A 23958-nucleotide genomic window follows, 5' to 3' on the forward strand; every position below is an offset into this window, starting at 1 on the left:
TCTGGCAACACTGCTAGTAGTACTAATCCTAAATTTTCCCATGAACACCAAGTCGTAACACGTCAGACAACCGCTGGCTACGTGCCTATAGCGTGCGTGTTATTGATCACGAGCTATGCTGAAACGTGGAAGAGGACCGGACCGGAGCCAAACAAACCAGAGGAGCTGAAACTAAAGTAAAGTTAGTATGGAGAAAAAAAAAAGTGGCTAGTAGAAAATATGATTGGCTGGTAACTTTTGAAATCCACTAGCTGGGTTGGCTGCTGAAAAAAAACTTTAATTTAAAGCCCTGGATACGAATACAAAAGTGGTACACACAGTTGTTTTCTTTGCATATTTGAAACCACCCTGAACAACCTTTTGTTTTGAGAGGATCAATCTGAAGTCCCTTTGTAGCGGTGGAGGGAGTGTTGTTTTTTGTGATGCAGAAAAGCCAAATTGCCAACTGAAAGCAAAGTATGCACGTATACATGAAATAATGTGACAAGCAACAGCATCAAGAGGAAGTTTGGGATGTAGTTATTTTGTGAAATGGTGACACATGCAACTGAACCGGAGGCAAATTAAGGAAATTCTTTATACGCGCAAACAGATGGCTGGACCAGGCAACCTAAAATGCTGAATAGACAAGTCTGTTATGCAATATCACGTAGCTACAGCCTCAATCTGACAGTATATTATTATGAATAAAAAGCAAAAGAACAACATGTCAGAAAAATTTGCTGAGGCAAAAACCACATTTCAGACCCTCCCTCAATAACAAAACAACTACATTCATTGAAATTAACAAAACACACAGGGATAACCACGACTAACAGATAACATCAGATTGAATCTACTTGCCGTGTATGCAATTTATTATTTTATTATTATATTTATTATTTACTGCTTACTGATCGACAGGAAAACTAAAATTGAGCCACCGTTAGCCTAAAGGTTGTCGCTGTTGTCCCTAGCCTAGCTAGTTGGATCTACACGGCATAAATTGTTGCTCCAAAGGTACAGTGGTGATAGAAAATAATTCTGAAAGAAGACTGTACTGCAGTATTTTGCAGTCTATAACAGGAACTGAACAAATGAAAAAATACTGAAGCTCACACTTTCACAAGGGGAAGTGTTAGCCATTCCCACTCCCAATGAGTCATGTTGATGTTAAGATGTGGGACGTGAACTGGTTCTGTCAAGTCAAGCGTTTGTGACAGAACAAGTCCTCAACTCATTTTGTAAGGTAAGAAAATTTATTGTAAAATATGATATTTCAGTGATTTTGTGTCAACAAAAAAAATATTTTAAAGCTCAAAGTTTAGCGCATGTAACTATCAGAGGAGGCTTATTATTATATTATTGGGCTTGGAAGTGGCCTGGATTGTTTTGCAGCATAATCCAGGGCTTGGATCACATTGTGAGTAAAAAATGCGATAATATTAACCAAGACTGACCATATTAAATTTTGATGCATTAAAAACAACACAATGGAAAATTGAAACAATGTTTTTTTTCATGTTTGAAAATGCATAATTAATGCCAAGATTAAAATTGAAATACAAATGCCACTATAAAGCTCATATTTATAATAGAACTGAATGTGGAATTGCACGCATATTTTCTAATTGAATGTACGAAATTCCGGCAACAGCATTGTGAACTTTTCACAATATAGTGTCATTTTTTATTTAACATATTTCTTTAATAGATTTGTACTCACACCAAGTCATATGTTCTGTTGAGGCTTTCTTAAAGATCTTATGATATTGTGCAGATGCAGCAAATAAACAGCTAAGTGGCCTGTTTATTGAGGCTACCACTTCATTGGAATTTAAAGAAAGGAAGCGAATTGGCTGTTTTTTTTTTTACAAATTCAACATAAAAGGACTGCTGTGAATGATAACCAGAGGTGGGAGGGGACAGGTGGTTGGGTTAGCATTGGGAGTCGATGGTCACCTCTTGACATTCGCTCAAAACTCTCCTTTGGATCTTCATTTACCTTTTATTTTTTGCAGTTGTTTATTTGTTCTGTCCATAAATCTGCGATTTCATGCACAACTGCTTACCAGCATTATTATACACGTGGGTGTGTTTCCATTTCTTTTTCAAATAGTAATGTAGATGTTGTGTAAAACTAAATAAAATCCCGTCTTTAATGATTTATCAAAATGTCCACATGCATCCAGGTTGCAGTCCAAGTCCAGGCAGCCTCTTTTATTCATAACAATTACTGGATCTGCACATGGGGCGTCTATCCTTTTGATGTTTCAGATGGAATCAGCTTTTTATTTTGAATTGTGAGTTCAAATAGCCTGGTGGATTCAAAAGGTAAGAGGGCTACTTAATTGCCTTTGCAGATTTTTGTAAAAATAAAAATAAAAAATAACTGGATAGCTCCCAAAAATCAACTTTGCCGAAGACAGATAGAGACAGTAAAGTACCAAACTTTTTAACAATACTCTTTTTTTATCGTACCTTGACAGCATTTGATCTACTTTGAAGACACAAAATGATCTTCATTACTGCTGAAAAACTACATTTTGTTTTTTATTTGTCAATAGGTGAGTTTCTGTTTTTTTAAATTGACTTCTTCCTTTTAATTTCTTAAATCAAATCAGTACAATTTAGTCAAACATTTTAGTTGCATGCTCTCAAAACCATGACAAAGATGCATTCACTAACCCAATTAATGCTAAATAGTATAGAATGTATGTATGTATGTGTGTATGTATGTATGTATGTGTTATTTGTTTCTGTATTTATTATTTTATTTTATATTATTGTTTTAATGTATGCACCTTCAACCAAGACAAATTCCTAGTAAGTGCTACATACCTGCCAATAAATCTCTTTCTGATTCTGATTCTGACCAGAAGTGAAAGCCTCATTGTTAGTATCCAAAGAATGTTCCTTTATTATTGATAAGTGTTTTGTTTTTTCAAATGTTCTTTCTTTGATCAATTTGACAAAGTTAATGGTGGACAATTTTGAGGGATGTTTTTTTGTAACTTCATGCTACAGCTCAAGGGGCTATCCTGATACGTAACACATTTGGTAAATTACAGCACTAAACGCTGTGCATTCATTGTAATGTTGTTTGAAATATTCATGATCAATCTCTGGGCTGAACATTTTACTATGTGTTTCTGCTGTAGGTCTACTGAGTGTACCACTGCTTATAGGTTAGTAAGTTCTATTTATGTTTGATGCCAAAAAAAAAAAACACAGGCACAATGAAAACATTTTTAGATTTCTACAACCCTATCTAATAAAAAAGGACTTTTTGTTATTGAGTTTGGTGACACAACCTACAGCTATTGTGCTTTCATTTTTAATTTCTAGAATGTGACAAAATTAGGCTGGTCGGCGGGCCTTCCAATTGCTCTGGTAGACTTGAGGTCTACCACAATGACAGTTGGGGAACGGTGTGTGATGATCATTGGAGCATTGCCAACGCTGACGTGGTGTGTCGAGAGCTAAACTGTGGGACAGTTCTTGATGCCAAAAACGGCGCCTTTTTTGGAGAGGGACAGAACAGGATCTGGTTGGATGATGTTCAGTGTACTGGTCATGAGCCTTCTGTCCTCAAGTGCCCACAAAGACCAATGGGGGAAAATAACTGTCACCACAGTGAAGACGCGGGGGTTGTCTGTTCAGGTAAGACTGGATTCATTCTTATAGTATATTCTTATTTCACTTGTGTTTGCTTTACAACCATTATTTTAAATTGAATTACTGGTTGGATACGACTCAAATTATACACTTTGTTCCTTTATTAAAGCAATAGTTGGACATTTGTCTTTGGGAAATTGGTCTTCTTGCAGAGTTGATAAGATTGATACTACGCTCATATACGTCCATTAAGACTACAGCAACTTAGCTTAGCTTAGCATAAAGACTGGGAACATGGGAAACATAAAAAGGCAAATTGTTATTTTTACAAGAATAGATATACAGATTATTGAGCTTTGGTGCTGGTAAGTGGATTTTGTCAACTTTGATCAGAGCCAGGCCAGCCGTATCCCTGTTTCCAGTGTTGCTGCTAAGCTAAGCTAATTGGCTGCGGGCTGTAGACTTATTTTCATTGGATATGAGTGATATCAATCTTCTCATCTAACTTTCTTGTCTGTAAGTGAGTAAGCATATTATCCAAAATATTTTTCTTTAAACATTAATTAGGCACTAACCTCTAATTACAGAGTAAGCTCATGAAATGAAATAATATGAAGACCAGAAATGTGGAACTGCGAAGAGAAATTGGGAAATACAGCTGTGTAGAAAAGCAGCTAACGCAGCATTTATCTTAGCAACTGATCATATTATTGCATCAAAAACCTAGCGATTGTATTGTCAGCAGAGCGTGTGAGCGGAGCTCAAGCGGGAGGATTTTGGATGGAGCGCAGAGTGGATTTTTAAAATGTTGGAGCTTTATCTCCAGCTTTGAGCAGGGGAGCGGAGGGAAAAAACAGCTCCATGAGTGAGGAGTGGAAAATCTCGCTGCCCCACTCCGCTCGCATGGCCTAATTGTCAGATCACAATGTGTTGTCTGCTTTAAAATGATTGTTACGTATTGCTGTTGCAGCAGAAATACAACAGACAGGTCAGTACATGACCAGCTGCTGTAAAATGCAAAGAGCATTGGACAGAGCCCAGCAAAATATTTTTTTGCAGTCTGTTCTACTTACACACAATCACTTGTTGTGTATTTGTTGATTTTAGTTCAATTTCGATCTACATATTTTGCAGAATATGTGAGAGTGGTCAACGGAAGCAATCTATGCAGTGGTCGAGTGGAAGTCCACCATGATGGCAACTGGAAACGAGTGTGTAATGACTGGACCAAGGCAGACGCTGACGTGGTGTGCCGAGAGATTAACTGTGGCCCTCCTGTCGATCAGGCTGAAGTGCTATATTTTGGAGAGACACATGACCTGGGTGGCGTCAAACCCAAGTGCTTTGGGAATGAGAGCTCTCTCTCACAGTGCAGACTTCAGGAATTCAAGGAAAGCTGTGTCAGTGCTACTGTTGTCTGTACAAGTAAGTCATCTATCTGTTCAAACTACATCAGTAATTATGTGTTGAACGTTATGGTTACTTTCAGATGGCTTCTGAACAAACATGCCATTGTCTTTTTTTTCTTTACCACCTGACAGACAAACTACTTCGGCTGAGTAACGGGACTAGTCGGTGCTCTGGCCGAGTGGAAGTCTACCACAATGGACAGTGGGGAACGGTTTGTGATGACGGATGGGGGATGCCAGAAGCAGATGTTGTATGTCGAGAGATGAACTGTGGGAGTGCTCACTCGGTCCAGTACAGGGCGTTTTTTGGCAGAGGTCAGGATCAGATTTGGTTGGACGATGTTGAGTGTGCTGGTCATGAGAAGTCTCTTGCTGACTGCCCTCACAGAGGTTTTGGAAAACACAACTGTGCCCACGGTGAAGATGCTGGTGTTGTATGCTCAGGTAACACATGCTTTACTATGTGTGAGTACATTACATGAATGAAATCAGGTTCAAAATCCTGATGACACCCCAATTTCGAGTGCCAGAGCAATATAAAAAACAAACATTAAACAAATAAAATTATGACTTTGTACTTCACCAAAACAAGAGCTGAAAATACCACACTTATCTTTCGTTTTTAAACTCCTGCATGTATACTGAATTGGAATTTTCATAAACATTACTTACAAATTTCTACTAGAAAATTACTAAATTAGAAAATCCTGTGCAGCGTGGCGCCATCATCTTTTTGCTGTTTGTCTTTTTATAGTTGTTCTTTGGTGCATTATCACATATTTAGAGGCAGTGCTGTTCTACTTGCCACAAATCATATTTATGCCATTGCTGAAATATTGACATTTTTCATTAACATTTTAAATACAATACCTTCTTAACTGCTTTCCAGATTCAGTCAGATTGTTCAATGGGACTGACCGCTGCTCTGGCAGAGTGGAGGTCTTCCACAATGGCCAATGGGGGAAAATTTGTAATAACTGGGGCAATGAAGATGCTCAGGTGGTGTGTAATGAACTCAATTGTGGCCCTCCAAAACCAACTCAAGAAAGCTTAAATTTTGGTGACAGTGGACTGAGAGCCTATACAAGTAGATGCTCTGGCAATGTGACCTCTATCTCCCAATGCACACTTCAAGAATTGACAGGGAGATGTGAAGCTGTTTCTCTTTCATGTGGAGGTAAGACACAAAAGATAGGAATATACCGTACTGTAGCACAGTTCAACTAGAATAGCAAAGGACAATGTGGTCATTAAAAACAAGATCGGCCTATCTATGTGCATTAAATCTTCTTACTTACTTAAATGGCCTGATTGTGATAAATAAGTAACTACCTTAATAACTACAAAACTGAGTACATTTGACAGTCCAGATGAAGCCCACTATTTCATAATTTGACTTTAGCTCGTCATTACTTTTAACATGAGTGGATCTGTCCTCAGGTAAACCACCACTAAGGCTTGTCAATGGCACTGACAGATGTTCTGGTAGAGTGGAGGTTCAGCATAATGACCAGTGGGGAACGGTGTGTGATGACCAGTGGGACATCAAAGATGCTGAGGTGGTGTGCAGAGCCATGGACTGTGGAACAGCTAAGACAGCCAAATCCAGTTCCTTCTTTGGTCAAGGCCAAGGAGCCATCTGGCTGGATGATGTAGGCTGTATCGGTAATGAGACGTCTCTTATGCACTGCCGACATTCCACCCTCGGACAACATGACTGTGGTCATGGGGAAGATGCCGGTGTGGTGTGCTCAGGTATCATCTCGATTATTGTTAGCATGTTATTTACTTTATTTGACACAGTGTTTTTATGCTTACATTTATCCGTCGCCCGTTAATGCTTCAAATGAATATTTTGCTGATTATTGTCAATATCAATCAGAATATCACATACAATTTGAATTAACAAGCTATTCTTTTCAAACATGTCCAAACCCCAACTAACTAATGGCTGATTCTCTCTTCTCTCTCCAGCTAACATTAGACTAATCAATGGGACTGACCAGTGCTCAGGCAGGGTGGAGTTCTACCATGGTGGCCAATGGTCAGCAGCATATAATCTTACCTGGGGGATGAATGAATCTGCAGTGGTGTGCAGAGAGATGAATTGTGGAGATCCTGTCAAGTTGTCAGGTTCATATGGTCAGGGTAGACATTCAGGAGGGTATACGATCAGTTGTAGCGGTAGAGAGAGCTCTCTCACACTGTGCACAGTGAGAGAATACGTCAGGACCGGGCACGATCACTTTGAAGAGGCATCTGTCCAATGTTCAGGTAAGACTTGAAGTTGAATTGAAATTTGAATTCCCCTCACATGCCTCGCATGTGCTAGCGAGCTAACACAGCTGCAATGAGAGTCTGCCAATGTGCAGCGACCAATGCATTCATGTTAGGCCTATTTCAACACCTGCTGAGGCAGGTTCCAAAAGGAGGGGGGCCCCGTTTTTACATGTCAAGATATGGTGACAATATGACAAATTGACAAAACCAGACTGTCAAAGTCAAAGCAATGAGTCCAGTTATTTTCCAGCAACCTCTTTACTCCGTATGTTACCTCGTCATTTAAATCATGGAGTAACTAACATTGTCACGGAATAATGCAAAAATCACAGATGGGACCCAGCAACAACTAACAATGTTGGTGGCCCCCCCATCTGGGGTTTCAGTTGGAACGCTTATGTAGGGGGCGCTATCACGGTAGAAAAATAATTACAATTTCTTCTTTTAGGTAATTACAACTTTGACCAAAAAAGTACACAAATAAAAACAAACACCAAAGATGGACTGTAAATTCATATAACAACTGTCATTTGCAGGTAATGTGAAGTTATCTGATGGGCCCAGTCAATGTGCTGGAAGAGTGGAGTTCTACGACAAAGGCCAGTGGGGGAATGTGTGTGGTGAATCCTGGGATGTGAATGATGCAAATGTGGTGTGCAGACAGCTGAATTGCGGGAGGACTCATAAAATTACCACTGCGGCTGAGTATGGCCATGGTACGGGACAGACCTGGATTGATCAAATTGAATGCAATGGAAAGGAGTCAACACTGAGTCAGTGCCCACAGAGCCCATTTAGATACAAACCTTGCAACACAAGCTCAGTTGCTGGTGTTGTCTGCACAGGTAAGAAAAAGCATACAAAAATGACAAAAGATAATACAGTCTTGTTTGTTGTTGTATCGCTCCCATAACTATGTCAATTTCATGTATGGTTTTTTTTCGCTTAGTTTTACAAAACTTGTTTCTATATATTGTCACTTTCAATTCATTTTCAATTCGTTCATGGCTTGACAGAAAAGTTCACACTTACTTGGTGTTTCAACCACATTTTCTGGTCTTCCTCCGCAGAAACAGTAGAGTTGCTCAGTTGTCATGAAAATGGTTTAGTCGTTATTAAATACCTACGTATGGAATATTGGTCACGTGGCCATTCCCCACACCAGACTCTGTGCCTTCGGAGACAGAGCCTTTAGTGTTGCAGCCCCATCCCTCTGGAACATCCTCCCTGCAAATGTTTGAAATGCTACATCCCTGGACACATTTAAAAAAACTCCTGAAACACCACCTGTTTACCACAGCCTACTACAACCTCCCTTAGTACAGCCACTGTAATTCTGTAAAGTGTCCTTGGGTTTTATAAAAGGCGCGATATAAATAAAAGTTATTATTATTATTACTGCTGTCAGTTAAACACATTATTAACGCCGTTAACGCAAACCCATTGTAATGTAGCGCGAGATTAACGTTCTTCTTGGCCTATCAAACTTTGTAGTTTTTTCACATGCTGTTACAACAACTAGTAACGTTAGAAAAACTACAACACCACACCGGATCTAGCTAGACCAGAAACAAAACAAATTTGGGACACGCCACACAAACTTGTTTGGGCTTGCGAGCCGGCCAAGAGTAGTAGGCTAACGTTACATTTTGAGTGGATGGCGAGCGTGCGACACCGAAATGGATGCCAATAAGATTCTGAATGGAAAGTTTACTTTTAAAAAGTCGCCAAATGGTTCCATTGACAAGACCAACATGATCTGTGTGTTTTGTCGTGAACTGAGCTATCATCGCAGCACATCCAGTCTGAAATACCACTTGATGGCCAAGCACACAGCTGATGGCCAAGCACACAGCTGATGCAAAATTTTCACCCCCCTCGTCAAAGCCAGGCGACAAAAGAACAAAGCAAGCCGATACACTTTTCCATGTTGATAAGAGTATTAAAATGAGAAAAAATAATGGGACAAAAAGAAATCAAGGGACATTTAGAATAGATAAAAATGTGTGATTAATTGCAAGTTAACTATGACATTAATGCAATTAATCGCGATTAAATATTTTAATTGTTTGACAGCACTAATTATTATATTCATATTTTTCAAATGTATTGTGTTCCAAATCTGAATAGTGTGCAATGTAAGGAATAAAGTACTTCACTAGTGTTCTTTTTTGATTAATTATCTGTCAAATATTTGACTACATTAAAATGAATTTGAAATGTAAGATACCATATAATCATTCTAGTTTACTCTACATTACAGGAAGTTTGGAGGTCCGGTTGGCTAATGGTAGAGATGAATGCTCTGGCAGAGTAGAGGTCCGTCATGGCAATGTGTGGCAAACGGTTTGTGACACAGACTGGACCCTGAGAAAAGCTGAGGTGGTGTGTGAGCAGCTGGAATGTGGAAAGGCATTGAGCGCTCCTGGCGCTGCCCATTTTGGCCAAGGCAATGGATCAGTAGTGGAGGCTAGCAATTCATGTTTTGACAATGTGACATCTCTTCAGCAATGCTCACTCAAAGGTTTCAGAGGAGCAAGGTGTGGGCACGAACATGATGCTTCTGCTCTATGTGCAGGTAATAGCTTTTAATTTATGTGTTTGGAATTCTCTCATGCAGTTGGACAAATATGATACCACCAGCATTTGTTTCACATATGTATACTGTTTACACAAGTAAAAACAGTGGAGTGGAAAATAATTACACATACTTCTTCAATAAAGTGCAATCATCCCTTAAAGAAATAGTTCGACATTTTAGGAAATACACTAATTTGCTTTGTTGTCAAGAGTTAGATGTAAAGTCCGATACCACACTCTGTAAGGTAAATAAGTAACTAGAGCCCAAATCTGGTTGGCCAAGCTTAGGATAAAAACTGGGAAAAATATGAAACAGCTACCCTAAATGAATTACAAACAGATATAAAGTGCTTATTAGTTAGCTTTATGGCCCTGACACACCAACACGACGGCTGACCGTCAGCAGAAAAGGCAGTCGGACTGATCAGTCGGCTCCCTGAGGTCCAAAAAGTGCCTTGGAACACACCGAAGCGACGCCGACTTGAGCGTACGTTCTGAGCATGCGCGAGACGTAATACAAAAAAATAAAACGAGAAATGATGAACGCGTCACATGGGTCTGTAAAGCCAGCTGACCAATAATGGCGGCTTGTTCGAAATACGATCTCTCGTATTTTACGAAAATATTTCACTGAAACGTGTTTCTGAAAACATTTTAAGCGAGAAATAGGCCATACAGTTGCTGAATCGGTCTTCATTTGAGATCGACAAAGGTCAGTTTAAAAGATTTTCGTCAGATTTTGAGAGGCATTTTTGTTAGAATAGCAAAGGACAATGTGGTCATTAAAAACAAGATCGGCCTATCTATGTGCATTAAATCTCCTTTTACTTACTTAAATGGCCTGATTGTGATAAATAAGTAACTACCTTAATAACTACAAAACTGAGTACATTTGACAGTCCAGATGAAGCCCACTATTTCATAATTTGACTTTAGCTCGTCATTACTTTTAACATGAGTGGATCTGTCCTCAGGTAATCCACCACTAAGGCTTGTCAATGGCACTGACAGATGTTCTGGTAGAGTGGAGGTTCAGCATAATGACCAGTGGGGAACGGTGTGTGATGACCAGTGGGACATCAAAGATGCTGAGGTGGTGTGCAGAGCCATGGACTGTGGAACAGCTAAGACAGCCAAATCCAGTTCCTTCTTTGGTCAAGGCCAAGGAGCCATCTGGCTGGATGATGTAGGCTGTATCGGTAATGAGACGTCTCTTATGCACTGCCGACATTCCACCCTCGGACAACATGACTGTGGTCATGGGGAAGATGCCGGTGTGGTGTGCTCAGGTATCATCTCGATTATTGTTAGCATGTTATTTACTTTATTTGACACAGTGTTTTTATGCTTACATTTATCCGTCGCCCCTAATGCTTCAAATGAATATTTTGCTGATTATTGTCAAAAATAATATCATAGTTGTTTCTGCTACGATATCAATCAGAATATCACATACAATTTGAATTAACCAGCTATTCTTTTCAAACATGTCCAAAACCCAACTAACCAGAGTTGTATAGTAAGGAAGTAGAACTACTTCACTATTCTACTTAAGTACTAAAAGGCTGTATCTGTACTCTACTGGAGTATTATTTTTTTTCCTACTTCCACTTTTACTTGAGTATTTATTTTCGATGAATTAAATACTTTTACGCCGATACATTTTTGATGTGCTGCATCGTTACTCCTTACTGTTGTGAATTCCTCACGCTACAGAGACTGGGTAGGTTACAGTGGGTGTAGTTACAGCTACGTAACTAGTTACAGCTACTAGTTACGTACACTGATTACGTAAGAAATCCCCAAGATCGCCTCGCGTTTCTTTTCACTACGGTTACCCGTTCAGAAGTCAGAGACAATGTAAGTTTGTACTCTTTCTATTTAGCTATTGTTGCAGCAGATTAAGCTTTTCATGAGTTGTTTGAGTCTGCAGTGAGTCCTGAATGTTAACCGTTTGACCCTGTGATGTGAAGCTGCTAGTTTATCTGGATGTTGCTAGCTTGCTAATGTTCATGTTCATCATACACGTTACTAGCTAGTGTGTGATTAGCTTTTGGGGGCTTTAATCGTTACTGTGCTGGAGAGGATGTTCATTTTACTTGCACAGTGTGATAATTGTAAATTTTATTTCAATATTTGTTTGTTATTTTTAATTTAATACAATATATTTAATACTTGTTAAGTCCTTTGGCTACAGCCTTAGGCTAAACATTTGAAATAATATAAACAATATGATATTCAAACTTTTGACTGCTTTCTTTAATAACTACATAACACAATACTTGTACTTTTACTTTCAGTACTTGAGTAGTAGATTTTAAAATAAACGACTTGCAATACTTAAGTACAAACATTTTTGAATACTTTAGTACTTCCCTTCGATTTCTACTCAAGTCACTTTTTTGAGCAAGCACTTGTACTTTTACTCAAGTATGGGTCTCTAGTACTTTATACACCTCTGCACCTAACTAATGGCTGATTCTCTTTTTTCTCTCCAGCTAACATTAGACTAATCAATGGGACTGACCAGTGCTCAGGCAGGGTGGAGTTCTACCATGGTGGCCGATGGTCAGCAGCATATAATCTTACCTGGGGGATGACTGAAACTGCAGTGGTGTGCAGAGAGATGAATTGTGGAGATCCTGTCAGGTTCTCAGGGTCATATGGTCAGGGTAGACATTCAGGAGGGTATACGATCAGTTGTAGCGGTAGAGAGAGCTCTCTCACACTGTGCACACTGAGAGAATATGTCAGGACCGGGCAAGATCGCTTTGAAGAGGCATCTGTCAAATGTTCAGGTAAGACTTGAAGTTGAATTGAAATTTGAATTCCCCTCACATGCCTCGCATGTGCTAGCGAGCTAACACAGCTGCAATGAGAGTCTGCCAATGTGCAGCGACCAATGCATTCACGTTAGGCCTATTTCAACACCTGCTGAGGCAGGTTCCAAAAGGAGGGGGGCCAAGCTAGCCTTAGCTGCCCCTTTTTACATGTCAAGATATGGTGACAATATGACAAATGACCAGACTGTCGAAGTCAAAGCAATGAGTCCAGTAATTTTCCAGCAACCTCTTTACTCCGTATGTTACCTCGTCATTTAAATCATGGAGTAACTAACATAGTCACGGAATAATGCAACAATCACAGATGGGACTCAGCAACAACTAACAATGTTGGTGGCCCCCCCATTTGGGGTTTCATTTGGAACACTTATGTAGGGGGGCGCTATCACAGCAGAAAAATAATTACGTAAAACTTAAATTTTTTTCTTCTAGGTAATTACAACTTTGACATAAAAAAAGTATACAAATAAAAACAAACACCAAAGATGGACTGTAAATTCATATAACAACTGTCATTTGCAGGTAATGTGAAGTTGTCTGATGGGTCCAGTCAATGTGCTGGAAGAGTGGAGTTCTACGACAAAGGCCAGTGGGGGAATGTGTGTGGTGAATCCTGGGATGTTAATGATGCAGATGTGGCGTGCAGACAGTTGAACTGCGGGAGGACTCATAAAATTACCACTGCGGCTGAGTATGGCCATGGTACGGGACAGACCTGGATTGATCAAATTGAATGCAATGGAAAGGAGTCAACACTGAGTCAGTGCCCACAGAGACCATTTAGAGACAAAACTTGCAACACAAGCTCAGTTGCTGGTGTTGTCTGCACAGGTAAGAAAAAGCATACAAAAATGACAAAATGAATGAAAGTGAATGAAAGTTTATTCGGTTACTGAACATAGAACGTAATATATGTACAGCAAATTCATTAGAAACAAGGGTGGTAACCGAAAAGGTGTAGGCTGAAGCCATGGCTTATTACGCCTACCCTGTTTTACAAAACAACATCTACCCATCAGAATTTAAACATAAACAATATACATGCGTAAACGTGTATTCATACACACATACATGTATACATACTATATATATATATATATATATATATATTAGGGGTGGTACGGTTCACAAAACCCATGGTTCGGTTTGTATCACGGTTTTAGGGTCACGGTTTTCAGTTCTGTACGGTTCTTGTTATTTTTTCTTTTAATCTTTAACACTCCAGAATATACTTCAGCATATGATATATAGCTAAAATTAGCATATTGAATGCATGTTGCACAAAACGTGCACACAGTGGCAGTTCTATATATTGTTTTATTTCATCCTAGGTACCATGAAATCCAAAATGTTCCCACACACCAGACTATAAACGGACGCCGGGCGCATCCTCCAGCTCTGGGCAGCCTCTCTCACCTTGACATTTCTGCATGTGACGTGACCTGCAGCGGCACCCCACTCCACCTTGAGGAGCGGGTCGGCTCGGTGTCTCTCAAAATCTGACGAAAATCTTTTAAACTGACCTTTGTCGATCTGAAATGAAGACAGATTCAGCAACTGCATGGCCTATTTCTCGCTTAAAATGTTTTCAGAAACACGTTTCTTGTGAACTATTTTAGTACAATATGAGATCGTATTCTGAACGACGCGCCATGACAGTCTATTTTGAAATTAGGGACCAGCCAGACCCATGTGACGCGATCGTCCAATCAGCTGCCATGGGTTGCGTTTGTCACGCCCATCCCGCGTCATTTCCAGTTAGTGTTTTAACATAGGTGTATAAAGTGGGCACTACGGCAGTAAGAGGTTAGTGCAGCTTAACAGTGTACTGACGAACCGTGCGGTACACACATGCTCCAAACCGAGACTAGCAAACCGAGCGGTTCGGGTGTTTTTTCATGAACCGTACCACCCCTAATATATATATATATATATATATATATATATATACTCATATACATACACATATACATACATACATACATACCTACAGACATATGCACTTAATCACAAACAATTTGTCTTAGGCCACCATATATTTAAAGATAATACAGTCTTGTTTGTTGTTGTATTGCTCCCATAACTATGTCAATTTCATGTATGGTTTTTTTTTTTGCTTAGTTTTACAAAACTTGTTTCTATATATTGCCACTTTCAATCTCATTCCCACATGGCTTGACAGAAAAGTTCACACTTACTTGGTGTTTCAACCACATTTTCTGGTCTTCCTCCGCAGAAACAGTAGAGTTGCTCAGTTGTCATGAAGATGGTTTAGAAGTTATTAAATACCTACGTATGGAATTTCGGTCATGTGATAATAGGGGCTTGTAAATGCTCAAGAATGACCTTTCAAGCTGAACACAGTTTTTTCATTGCTCTCAGTGTGACATTCAGTGTCCCCATTAACTTCATGACTACATTTTAAATCCCTCAATCCATCATATGAAAGAAAGGAAAGAAAAAAATAGATTGTCTCACTCTGCTTATTAAGGCTGTATTAAATCTATGGTTGAATAAATTAACATAACTGATGCAGGTAACTTGTCTTTCTCCTGATTAGTGTTTTATCAGCACGTCACAGGTTCTTATATTATATAGAAACCCTCATACATGCTTTCATTACCTCCCGTTCGGACTACTACAATGGAGTCCTGTCTGGGGTCCCCAAACCCTAACCAGGCTCCAGTATGTCCAAAACTCTGCTGCCAGGTTCCTCACCCACACCAAGACCTGGCAGCAGAGGCGGAGTGGCAATCGGGAGAGAGGGGACTTTTCCCGGTGGGCCGGTAGTTTTCGAGGCCACGAGGGCAGGTCTGATAATAGTTCTACATTGCAAGTTCTTAGCAACACCATCCAGCAGCCTGGTGTGCCGCCGCTGCGCGCTGGTCAAACTGTGCAGCCTCAGCTCAACCCTTACGGCAGGCCGCAGCAGCCTCTTATTTAAATACAAACACAGGCCAATCAGAAAGCACTAACAGTCACAACCATGTCTAGTAGGATTTTCAGAAATATAGTGGATCAGTGAGCGGCCCCTGCCCAAATGGCATAGCCCTGGTCGGCCTACGATGTTGGAAGTCTATCGAAAACGTTAACAGACAGTATGAGTCTAATGATGGAAAGCCAAAAAATAAAAGGGAAAGGTGGTGCTGAGATGGTCAGACTCAAAAGGATAAATATAAAATCCTCCTTCTCACCTACAAATCCCTCCATGCCCTGGCCCCACAGTACCTCTCCGACCTCCTCCATCCATACACCCCACTCGAAACCTACGGTCCTCAGATGCTGGCCTGCTCTCCTTTCCCCACACCAGACTCTGTGCCTTCAGAGACACAGCCTTTAGTGTTTCAGCCCCATCCCTCTGGAACACCCTCCCTGCAAATGTTCTAAATGCTACATCCCTGGACACATTTAAAAAACTCCTGAAACACCACCTGTTTACCACAGCCTACTACAACCTCCCTTAGTACAGCCACTGTAATTCTGTAAAGTGTTCTTGGGTTTCATGAAAGGCGCTATATAAATACAAGTTATTATTATTAATTATTAATATTATTATATTCATAATTTTTCAAATCTGAATAGTGTGCAATGTAAGGAATAAAGTACTTCACTTGTGTTCTTTTTTGATTAATTATCTGTCATATATTTGACTACATTAAAATGAATTTGAAATGTCTGATACCATATAATCATTCTAGTTTACTCTACATTACAGGAAGTTTGAATGTCCAGTTGGCTAATGGTAGAGATGAATGCTCTGGCAGAGTAGAGGTCCGTCATGGCAATGTGTGGCAAACGGTTTGTGACACAGACTGGACCCTGAGTAAAGCTGAGGTGGTGTGTGAGCAGCTGGAATGTGGAAAGGCATTGAGCGCTCCTGGCGCTGCCCATTTTGGCCAAGGCAGTGGATCAGTAGTGGAGGCTAGCAATTCATGTTTTGACAATGTGACATCTCTTCAGCAATGCTCACTCAAAGGTTTCAGAGGAGCGAGGTGTGGGCACGAACATGATGCTTCTGCTCTATGTGCAGGTAATAGCTTTTAATTTATGTGTTCGGAATTCTCTCATGCAGTTGGACAAATATGATATCACCAGCATTTGTTTCACATATGTATACTGTTTACACACTGTGAAACAGCTAACCTAAATGAATTATAAACAGATATAAAGTGCTCATTGGTTAGCTTAAGAGGTTCTGGTCAGTTTTGTTACCTTCAGACAGAGCGAGGTTAGCAGGTTTCCTCTTTCCAGTTTTTATGCTAAGCTAAGCTAACCAGCAGCTGGCTCTAGTTATGTTTACGTAACTAACGCTCAGCACAAAAGCAAATTAGCATATTTCAAAATTCAGAATGTCTAACTGTTGCTTTAATGTTTCACCTGCATGACAAAAGTGAAATAAGATAAGTTATATTCCACATGATTATTATTCTGTCAGTCCACCATTGTTTCCCCTTTTGCTTTTTAAATTACAACTGATATGACGGTGGGACAAAGAGTACTTTCAAAATACAATATGAAATGTATTGTGTTTTTAAATGAAAATGCATGTGTATTAGTACATGCAAATGCAATTACAACAACATATATACTAAAATTCTATGTAAATACATGTCTCTAGGACTGTCCCATTTGGACTCACTTAATTTCTGTTTTCACATGCAGCACAGATACGGGCGGTTGGCGGCTCAGGTCAATGCTCTGGTAGAGTGGAGATCTTCTATAAAGGCCAGTGGGGAACTGTGTGTGATGATGAGTGGGGAATGAGCAATGCAGATGTGGTATGTAGACAGCTTGGCTGTGGTCATGCCATTTCTGCTCCTGTGAGTGCCCACTTCGGTAGAGGCACTGGTCCAATATGGCTGGATAATGTGAATTGTAGAGGCGAAGAGCCTGCTCTCACACATTGTACGCATCCCGGTTTGGGAGCAAATAACTGCGGGCACGGTGAAGATGCTGGTGTTATCTGTTTAGGTAAGAGGCCTGGCTCATTTTTAATCTGTGAATGACCTTCCATGAGGTATTCGATGAAGCTGCGTTTGCTGTTATGAAAACACGTATTATCTGTTTCAGGTGCGCTACAGAAGCCCCAAATCACTTTCAGTCCGGCTCCGGAGGTAAACTGGGGTGAAAGAGTTGAGATCACCTGCAGTGTAGTAACAGAGCACATGGGTGGGACATTCGTCCTTAAAAAGACTCAAGGATCATTTCAAATGAAAAAAATCTCAGAGAACGAAGCTGCAACCTTTATCTTACCTAGAGCGAACTTCAGCCAAAGGGGGTCATACTTCTGTGAATATCAAAAGAAATTACCTAATCAAGTCATCTATTATCCTCAAGGAAATACTGCTGAGCTCTCCGTCATAGGTATTGTGTGCTTTGTTTTCATCCAATTGAACATAATTGTTGGAAATTTGACTGTGCAAGATTTCAAACAGGTTTTATGATCCATATGAGTTTGTAAAAGTTGGTTTTCTATTCTGCAGTGAAATTGGACAAGCCCAGAATCTCCCTGACATCTCCGCATGAAATGGTGATCTACAGCCCTGACAAAATATCGGTCACCAAAGGCAGCAGCTTCTCCATCACATGCTCCATTCACTCTACATATCCGGGAGGTTTCTTCTATCTGACAAAGTCTAACAAGAGCACAGTCGCTTCACTGTCAGCATTTGGCCACTCTATCTTGTACATGGCCCACTTTGAATTCCCTGCTCTCGATTATACAAACCAAGGAGAGTATAACTGTGTCTACGGGCTTAACATGTCTTCAATGTCCTTCTGTTCTGTTCCCTCCAAGTCACTTCAAGTCACTGTAATTGGTAAGACCCAAAGAGTCCTTGAGAGTGTATTTGTCTTATTATTACTAGTTTTCTCCATCGCTAACTCTACTACATTATCTTTTAACCCCTACAGCAACTTTATCCTCTTCAGTGGTCTCAGGACTAGTGGGTGGGCTGCTGGTGTTGGTACTCGTGCTGGTTATAGGTTACCTGGTCTGGAGAAGAAGAAGGCGAGGTGGTGGTAAGTGGCACACTTCTTATTTTACAAATTTAGCCCAATGCCCCCTTTGTTTTACGGTCATATAATGCGTTTAGATTGTTTAAAGCTGCACCAAGTAATATTTTATAAAAAAAAATGTAATTATAATATGAAATTTGCAGCTTGTCGTGACACACACCCACTAATAATTATCACTTGACTGTGCAGTTCAACCGCAACTTTACTGTTGTGATTCACATAGTGTCATTTTTTTCGGCAAAACTAAAAAAACAAACAGATTATCTTAGCAACTAGTTTGTGAACATAGTGGAACATTTTGCAGCAAAAGGTGATAATACGTTGGTGTTGGGTTTACAGATTGTTTCTGCTGACTCCAAGAGGTTCATTATGAAAAAACAACAATATGTAACTGATAATTATCATCCAATTTTGCATTTCCCCTCAGCACGAAGAACTAACATAACATAACTTAACATCTTTCAGCTCATTGTTTCGGATTTTCCGGCCCGCGACTGTTTCTGTTCAGTCTTTGAGCTGCAGAACACAGCTGTTTTCGTTCAAAAAGCTCTAATAAACCCAGTGAGCATGAGCTGCCCAGCGCCACAGCAGACAGGCAATGTTAGGGACTAGCTGGTGTACATAGTGAAGCATTACAGTTTTTCACGATCGCTATGACAATTTTTTCAATACTTTTAACAACTTTCCTAAACTGTTAACGCACCAACACACCTACAACACACGATTGGCAAAACAATTAATTTCATGTTCAAAATCACACATTGTAAACTAAACTCCAACACTAATTTTCAAAATACAATAATTCACTAACACAATACACTATGTTTACCAAAACAATGCAATCATGTCTCAAAATCAAATAATTCTTGCAAAACACTAACACATGTTCTCTCCCAACAGGAACATTTAGTCAATCATAGCACAATGTCATACAAAACACTAACATCCTATGGAATTACAGAAACTGCATCATTTTATATGTGTCAGTCAGGTCTGCCCTTATAGAATAGACAATAGTGATTGTATTGATCATAGATTGTGTTTTGCACTGCAGTTTCTCTTGAAGCCTCTCTACATTTTTGTTTTGTTGGGTTTAGTAAATTTTTTTCAAAGAATATTTTTTGGGCTTTTCTGCCTTTATTTGACAGGACTGCTAGTTGAGAAAGGGGAAAGACATTCAGTAAATCGTCACAAGTCGGATTTGAACCCTGAATCTCTGCGTTGAGGAATAAACCTCCAAGTATATGTGTGCCTGCTCTACCCACTGAGCCAACCCGGCCACCATTTTGTTTCTTTTGCTGCAGAGATTCAATACAAAAAATGATTGACCCATCTCAGAGTAGCTTTATAGAATGTGGGGTTTATGAAAAAAAGGAGACAGAGACAGAATTGTCCTGGTACTCCTCTTCCTCTCCCTTGTGAAGGCATTTTTCTTATTTTCTGTGTTCATCTACAGTATATTGTTCAAATAGGTCCTCTTTTACTGTACTACCATATGATCATGCGATTGAAAGAACCTCAACACCTGAGTGTGTTTCCTAGAAGGGAATCAGCTATGACTGATCTATTTGCATAACTTCAATCAGCTGTTTCTCAATAAATGCATGTATAAAATGCAGGGGATATATTTGTGTTTCAATTTACAATATGATCAGCTGTTCACTTTGACTTTAGCCTATAAGTTAGGTTTAGAACATGATGTTATCTGTTCTGAAATACAGTGTGAAAGCATTTGTAAATTTGTGTTAACTGTATGCATTTTGTGTCAAAGCAACAAGAAATGTGTTAATTGTATAGCCTACACAGACAGATGTTGTGCTAACTGTGTTAAGAGTTTAGGAAAGTTGTTAAAAGTATTGAAAAAAGTGTCATAGCGATCGTAAAAAACTGTAAGCAGCTAAAGAACCAGATATTTTTCAGAGTTATTGAACTAAACATATTTAAAGGGATAGTGAACTATCACTCTAAGCACCAAATTAATGCTAATGTTGCTCAGAGGGGCTTATGGAATATGTGAATGTTGTGTCCACAGCTTGTTGGGCTGCCTCTCAAGTGGCCAAACAGTTAAAGTGATGGTTCGGAGTAATTTCACCCTAGGGTTCTTTGCACCATGACCTCGAGCCAAACACCCCCCCAGAAGCTTTTTTCACCTGGGTCGAACATTGGACGAGTTAGCGTAGCGTAGCGTTATCAGCTGAATAGCTTAGCGCAGGGGCTAATGGATCCGAAGTGTCTCTTAACATTACCCCACTAATAATTCCCGAAATGATACCAAACGTCTACAGTAGTACAAATAGGTTATGTACTCATAAAACGATGAATTGGAAAGTTTGTAAGTACACCAGAAGTGTATGTAAATAACACTTGCCTGCTGGCTTCTCGTCTCTGCTGCTGCTGCTGCTGCTGTTGCTGCTGCTGTTACTACCGGGCAGTAAGAGTGCTTAGGGCCGTCTACAAATTACTACACTGAAAAGAGATGCAACAAAAATATTTATTAATTTAATGATTAAATAAGGTAATGTCTCCAAACTTACCTCAATTATAACTTGTCTCCTGCTAGTTATACTACAGCACTTACTTTAAAAAATAAGTTAAATTAATAAATATTTTTCGCCCCTCTTCGGGTTGTAATTTGTAGACGTCCCTAAGCACTCGCCTTACAGCAGCAACAACAACAGCAGAGAGCAGAAGCCAACAGGCAAGTGTTATTTACATAACCTTCTGGTGTACTTACAAACTTTACAATCCATCGTTTTATGAGTACATAACCTATTTGTACTACTGTAGACGTTTGGTATCATTTTGGGCATTATTAGTGGGGTAATGTTAAGAGACACTTTGGATCCATTAGCCCCTGCGCTAAGCTATTCAGCTGATAACGCTACGCTAACTCGTCCAATGTTAGACCCAAGTGAAAAAAGCTTCTGTCTGTGTTTGGCTCGAGGTCATGGTGCAAAGGACCCTAGGGTGAAATTACTCCGAACCATCACTTTAATGCAGGTTTATAAATGACAGACTTAGTTTCTCTAGATTTCCCCTGTATTTGATTCAGCTTAAACTATTAATTTTTTGTACTACTTTTTAGGTACCATTGTTCAGTTTAGTAACAGGTTTGGAGGAGCAATAATGCAGGACGTGGATGAAAGGTAAAAATGGAGCATTCGATGGAAGGTAGTAAAAAAGGAGAACCTAGCTGATGTTATTTGCCAAGATATACGTTTTATTTATTACATCAAACAACTTAAAATACATCCTTCTGATTGCATTTGTCACCCTCCTTATCTCCCTCAGAATCCACAATACCCAAGTGAATGAGAATGCACAGAGTCGCAGCCCGGAACACAGCACTGCTGATGTTGATAACTCTGTTGAGAGGGTCCCTGAAGACCTGGCTGGGAGAGTGTGTTATGAGCTTGAACCACTCGTTCTCTCTTGATAACAAAAGGCTTCAAGGAATCACCTATGTCATGCAATTTCATTCAATTCAAAGAGTAACATAACACCAAGGTGAAAAATAGAGCTGGGCAATATATCGATATTATATCGATATCGTGATATGAGGCTAGATATTGTCTTAGAATTTGGATATCGTAATATGATTGTCTTTTCAAGTGTTGTCTTTTCCTTTTAAAGGCTGCATTACAGTAAAGTGTTCTCATTTTCTGAACTTACCACACTGTTGTAACTGTTCTATTATTTGCCTTTACCCACTTAGTCATTATATCCACCTTACAGATGATTATGTATCAAAAATCTCATTGTGTAAATATTATGTGAAAGCACCAAAAGTCAACACTACAATATCGTTGCTGTATCGATATCGAGGTATTTGGTCAAAAATATTGTGATATTTGATTTTCTCCATATTGCCCTATGGCTCTCTCTGGTTAAAAGTTTCAAGTCTGGCGCACCTGTAACCTCACCCAACACTGATGTTGCAGTGTATTGACACACCCTGACGTACACTGCAACATCACGGCAACAAAAAGAGAAGTTAAACCACTGGAGGTCCGCTAAAAACAAGATTTTCAACTGGTGTTCAGTTGCTATTTAACAAGGGGGTAGGTGTGTGTGTGTGTGTGTGTGTGTGTGTGTGTGTGTGTGTGTGTGTGTGTGTGTGTGTGTGTGTGTGTGTGTGTGTGTGTGTGTGGATTGTAGCCAACTGCAGCTGAACTTCATTCCTGCAGCCAATAACAACAACAACAACAACTTCTAACTCAAGCGTGCAAACATACACACAAACACAGACTTGGTTAAACACATTTGCACTCCGAGAGGTGACAAGTGAGGATAAAATGATTTTCAGTTGAACAAAATTGAGAGTGACAAAATTGCTTGAAATGCCCTTGTCAGCGTGCATCGTTGGGAAGTGTGTGTTTTGTGTCATGTGAGTGAGTGTGTAGCAATGAATGTGTGTTCGGCTTTAAAGCTTTCCTGTCGGTATGTAAGGATATTAGCTCAGTTTCACAAAGCCCCGGCAATGAAAGAGACTTGATATCTTGATATAGCTTGATATCTGCTGAAAATGTGTGTATGGTATACTGTATGTGCGCGTATATGATCGACTGTATTTGCATGCCTAAATATTAAGTATGTGCTTGTGTATCAGAGTGTGTGTTTATGTTAACGAGCGTGAGCGAGAGAGCGAGAGTGAGTGAGTGAGTGAGTGTAATGCAAGCCTCTTTGTGACACAGCAGTTGGCAGATAGAGGGGACTAAGTTACCCAAGCTCCCTTGGGGCATCCACATTGTGGTGGGCTGTCTGGGGCAACGCAGTGGTATGTATAGGTGTGTGTGTGTGTGTGTGTGTGTGTGTGTGTGTGTGTGTCCTGGCAAGGAAACATGATGGTTCAGGGATGACAGGAAAAGAAGGATGAAATTTGGGGTATGAAAGAGAGAGATGAGAAGGACGAAAGAACAGAAACACAATGTGTCAACTATAAAATAGGAACAGATAAGAATGTGTTGAAATTAAAACAGAACAGTACATTAACAAATAAAAAAAACTTCTAGAGCTGAGAAACAGACTGTCCTGTACACTGCACCAACAGTTTAAAATAATTGATATGAAAGTGAATTCAAGTTAAAAAAAAGAAATGTGTACTTGTCCATGTAACCAATTTACTTTATTGTATACATTGCATTCTTTGTATGCATATCTGAACTTGGTTTCAAGAAAACCAAGACGTATGTGTTTTTGAAAGAATACCATATTAGAAAAGTAAATTGCGT

General features: G+C 39.7%; 1 protein-coding gene across 3 annotated transcripts; it reads left to right on the forward strand.

The window, feature by feature from the left end:
• The first annotated feature begins 1151 nt into the window (after positions 1-1151).
• On the forward strand, positions 1152-22338 carry LOC120561733 (deleted in malignant brain tumors 1 protein-like). Of its 3 annotated transcripts, none has more exons than XM_039804950.1 (22): positions 1152-1228; positions 2172-2313; positions 2469-2546; positions 3141-3167; positions 3328-3642; positions 4732-5022; positions 5139-5450; positions 5896-6183; positions 6447-6761; positions 6981-7280; positions 7823-8131; positions 9550-9864; positions 10841-11155; positions 12365-12664; positions 13232-13540; positions 16425-16739; positions 17372-17680; positions 17780-18073; positions 18193-18528; positions 18623-18730; positions 21813-21873; positions 22019-22338. In XM_039804950.1, exons 3-22 carry the CDS (start codon positions 2495-2497, stop codon positions 22161-22163), a joined length of 5016 nt encoding a protein of 1671 aa, XP_039660884.1. In that variant the 5' UTR covers positions 1152-1228; positions 2172-2313; positions 2469-2494; the 3' UTR covers positions 22164-22338. The 3 variants fall into 3 exon arrangements, with proteins under 3 accessions (XP_039660884.1, XP_039660886.1, XP_039660885.1); XM_039804951.1 differs by lacking the exon at positions 1152-1228 and adding an exon at positions 2053-2067; XM_039804952.1 differs by lacking the exons at positions 16425-16739; positions 17372-17680; positions 17780-18073.
• The last annotated feature ends 1620 nt before the right edge of the window (positions 22339-23958 follow it).

Source organism: Perca fluviatilis, chromosome 7 (assembly GCF_010015445.1).
Source record: "Perca fluviatilis chromosome 7, GENO_Pfluv_1.0, whole genome shotgun sequence".
In the NCBI taxonomy this organism is placed as follows: domain Eukaryota; kingdom Metazoa; phylum Chordata; class Actinopteri; order Perciformes; family Percidae; genus Perca; species Perca fluviatilis.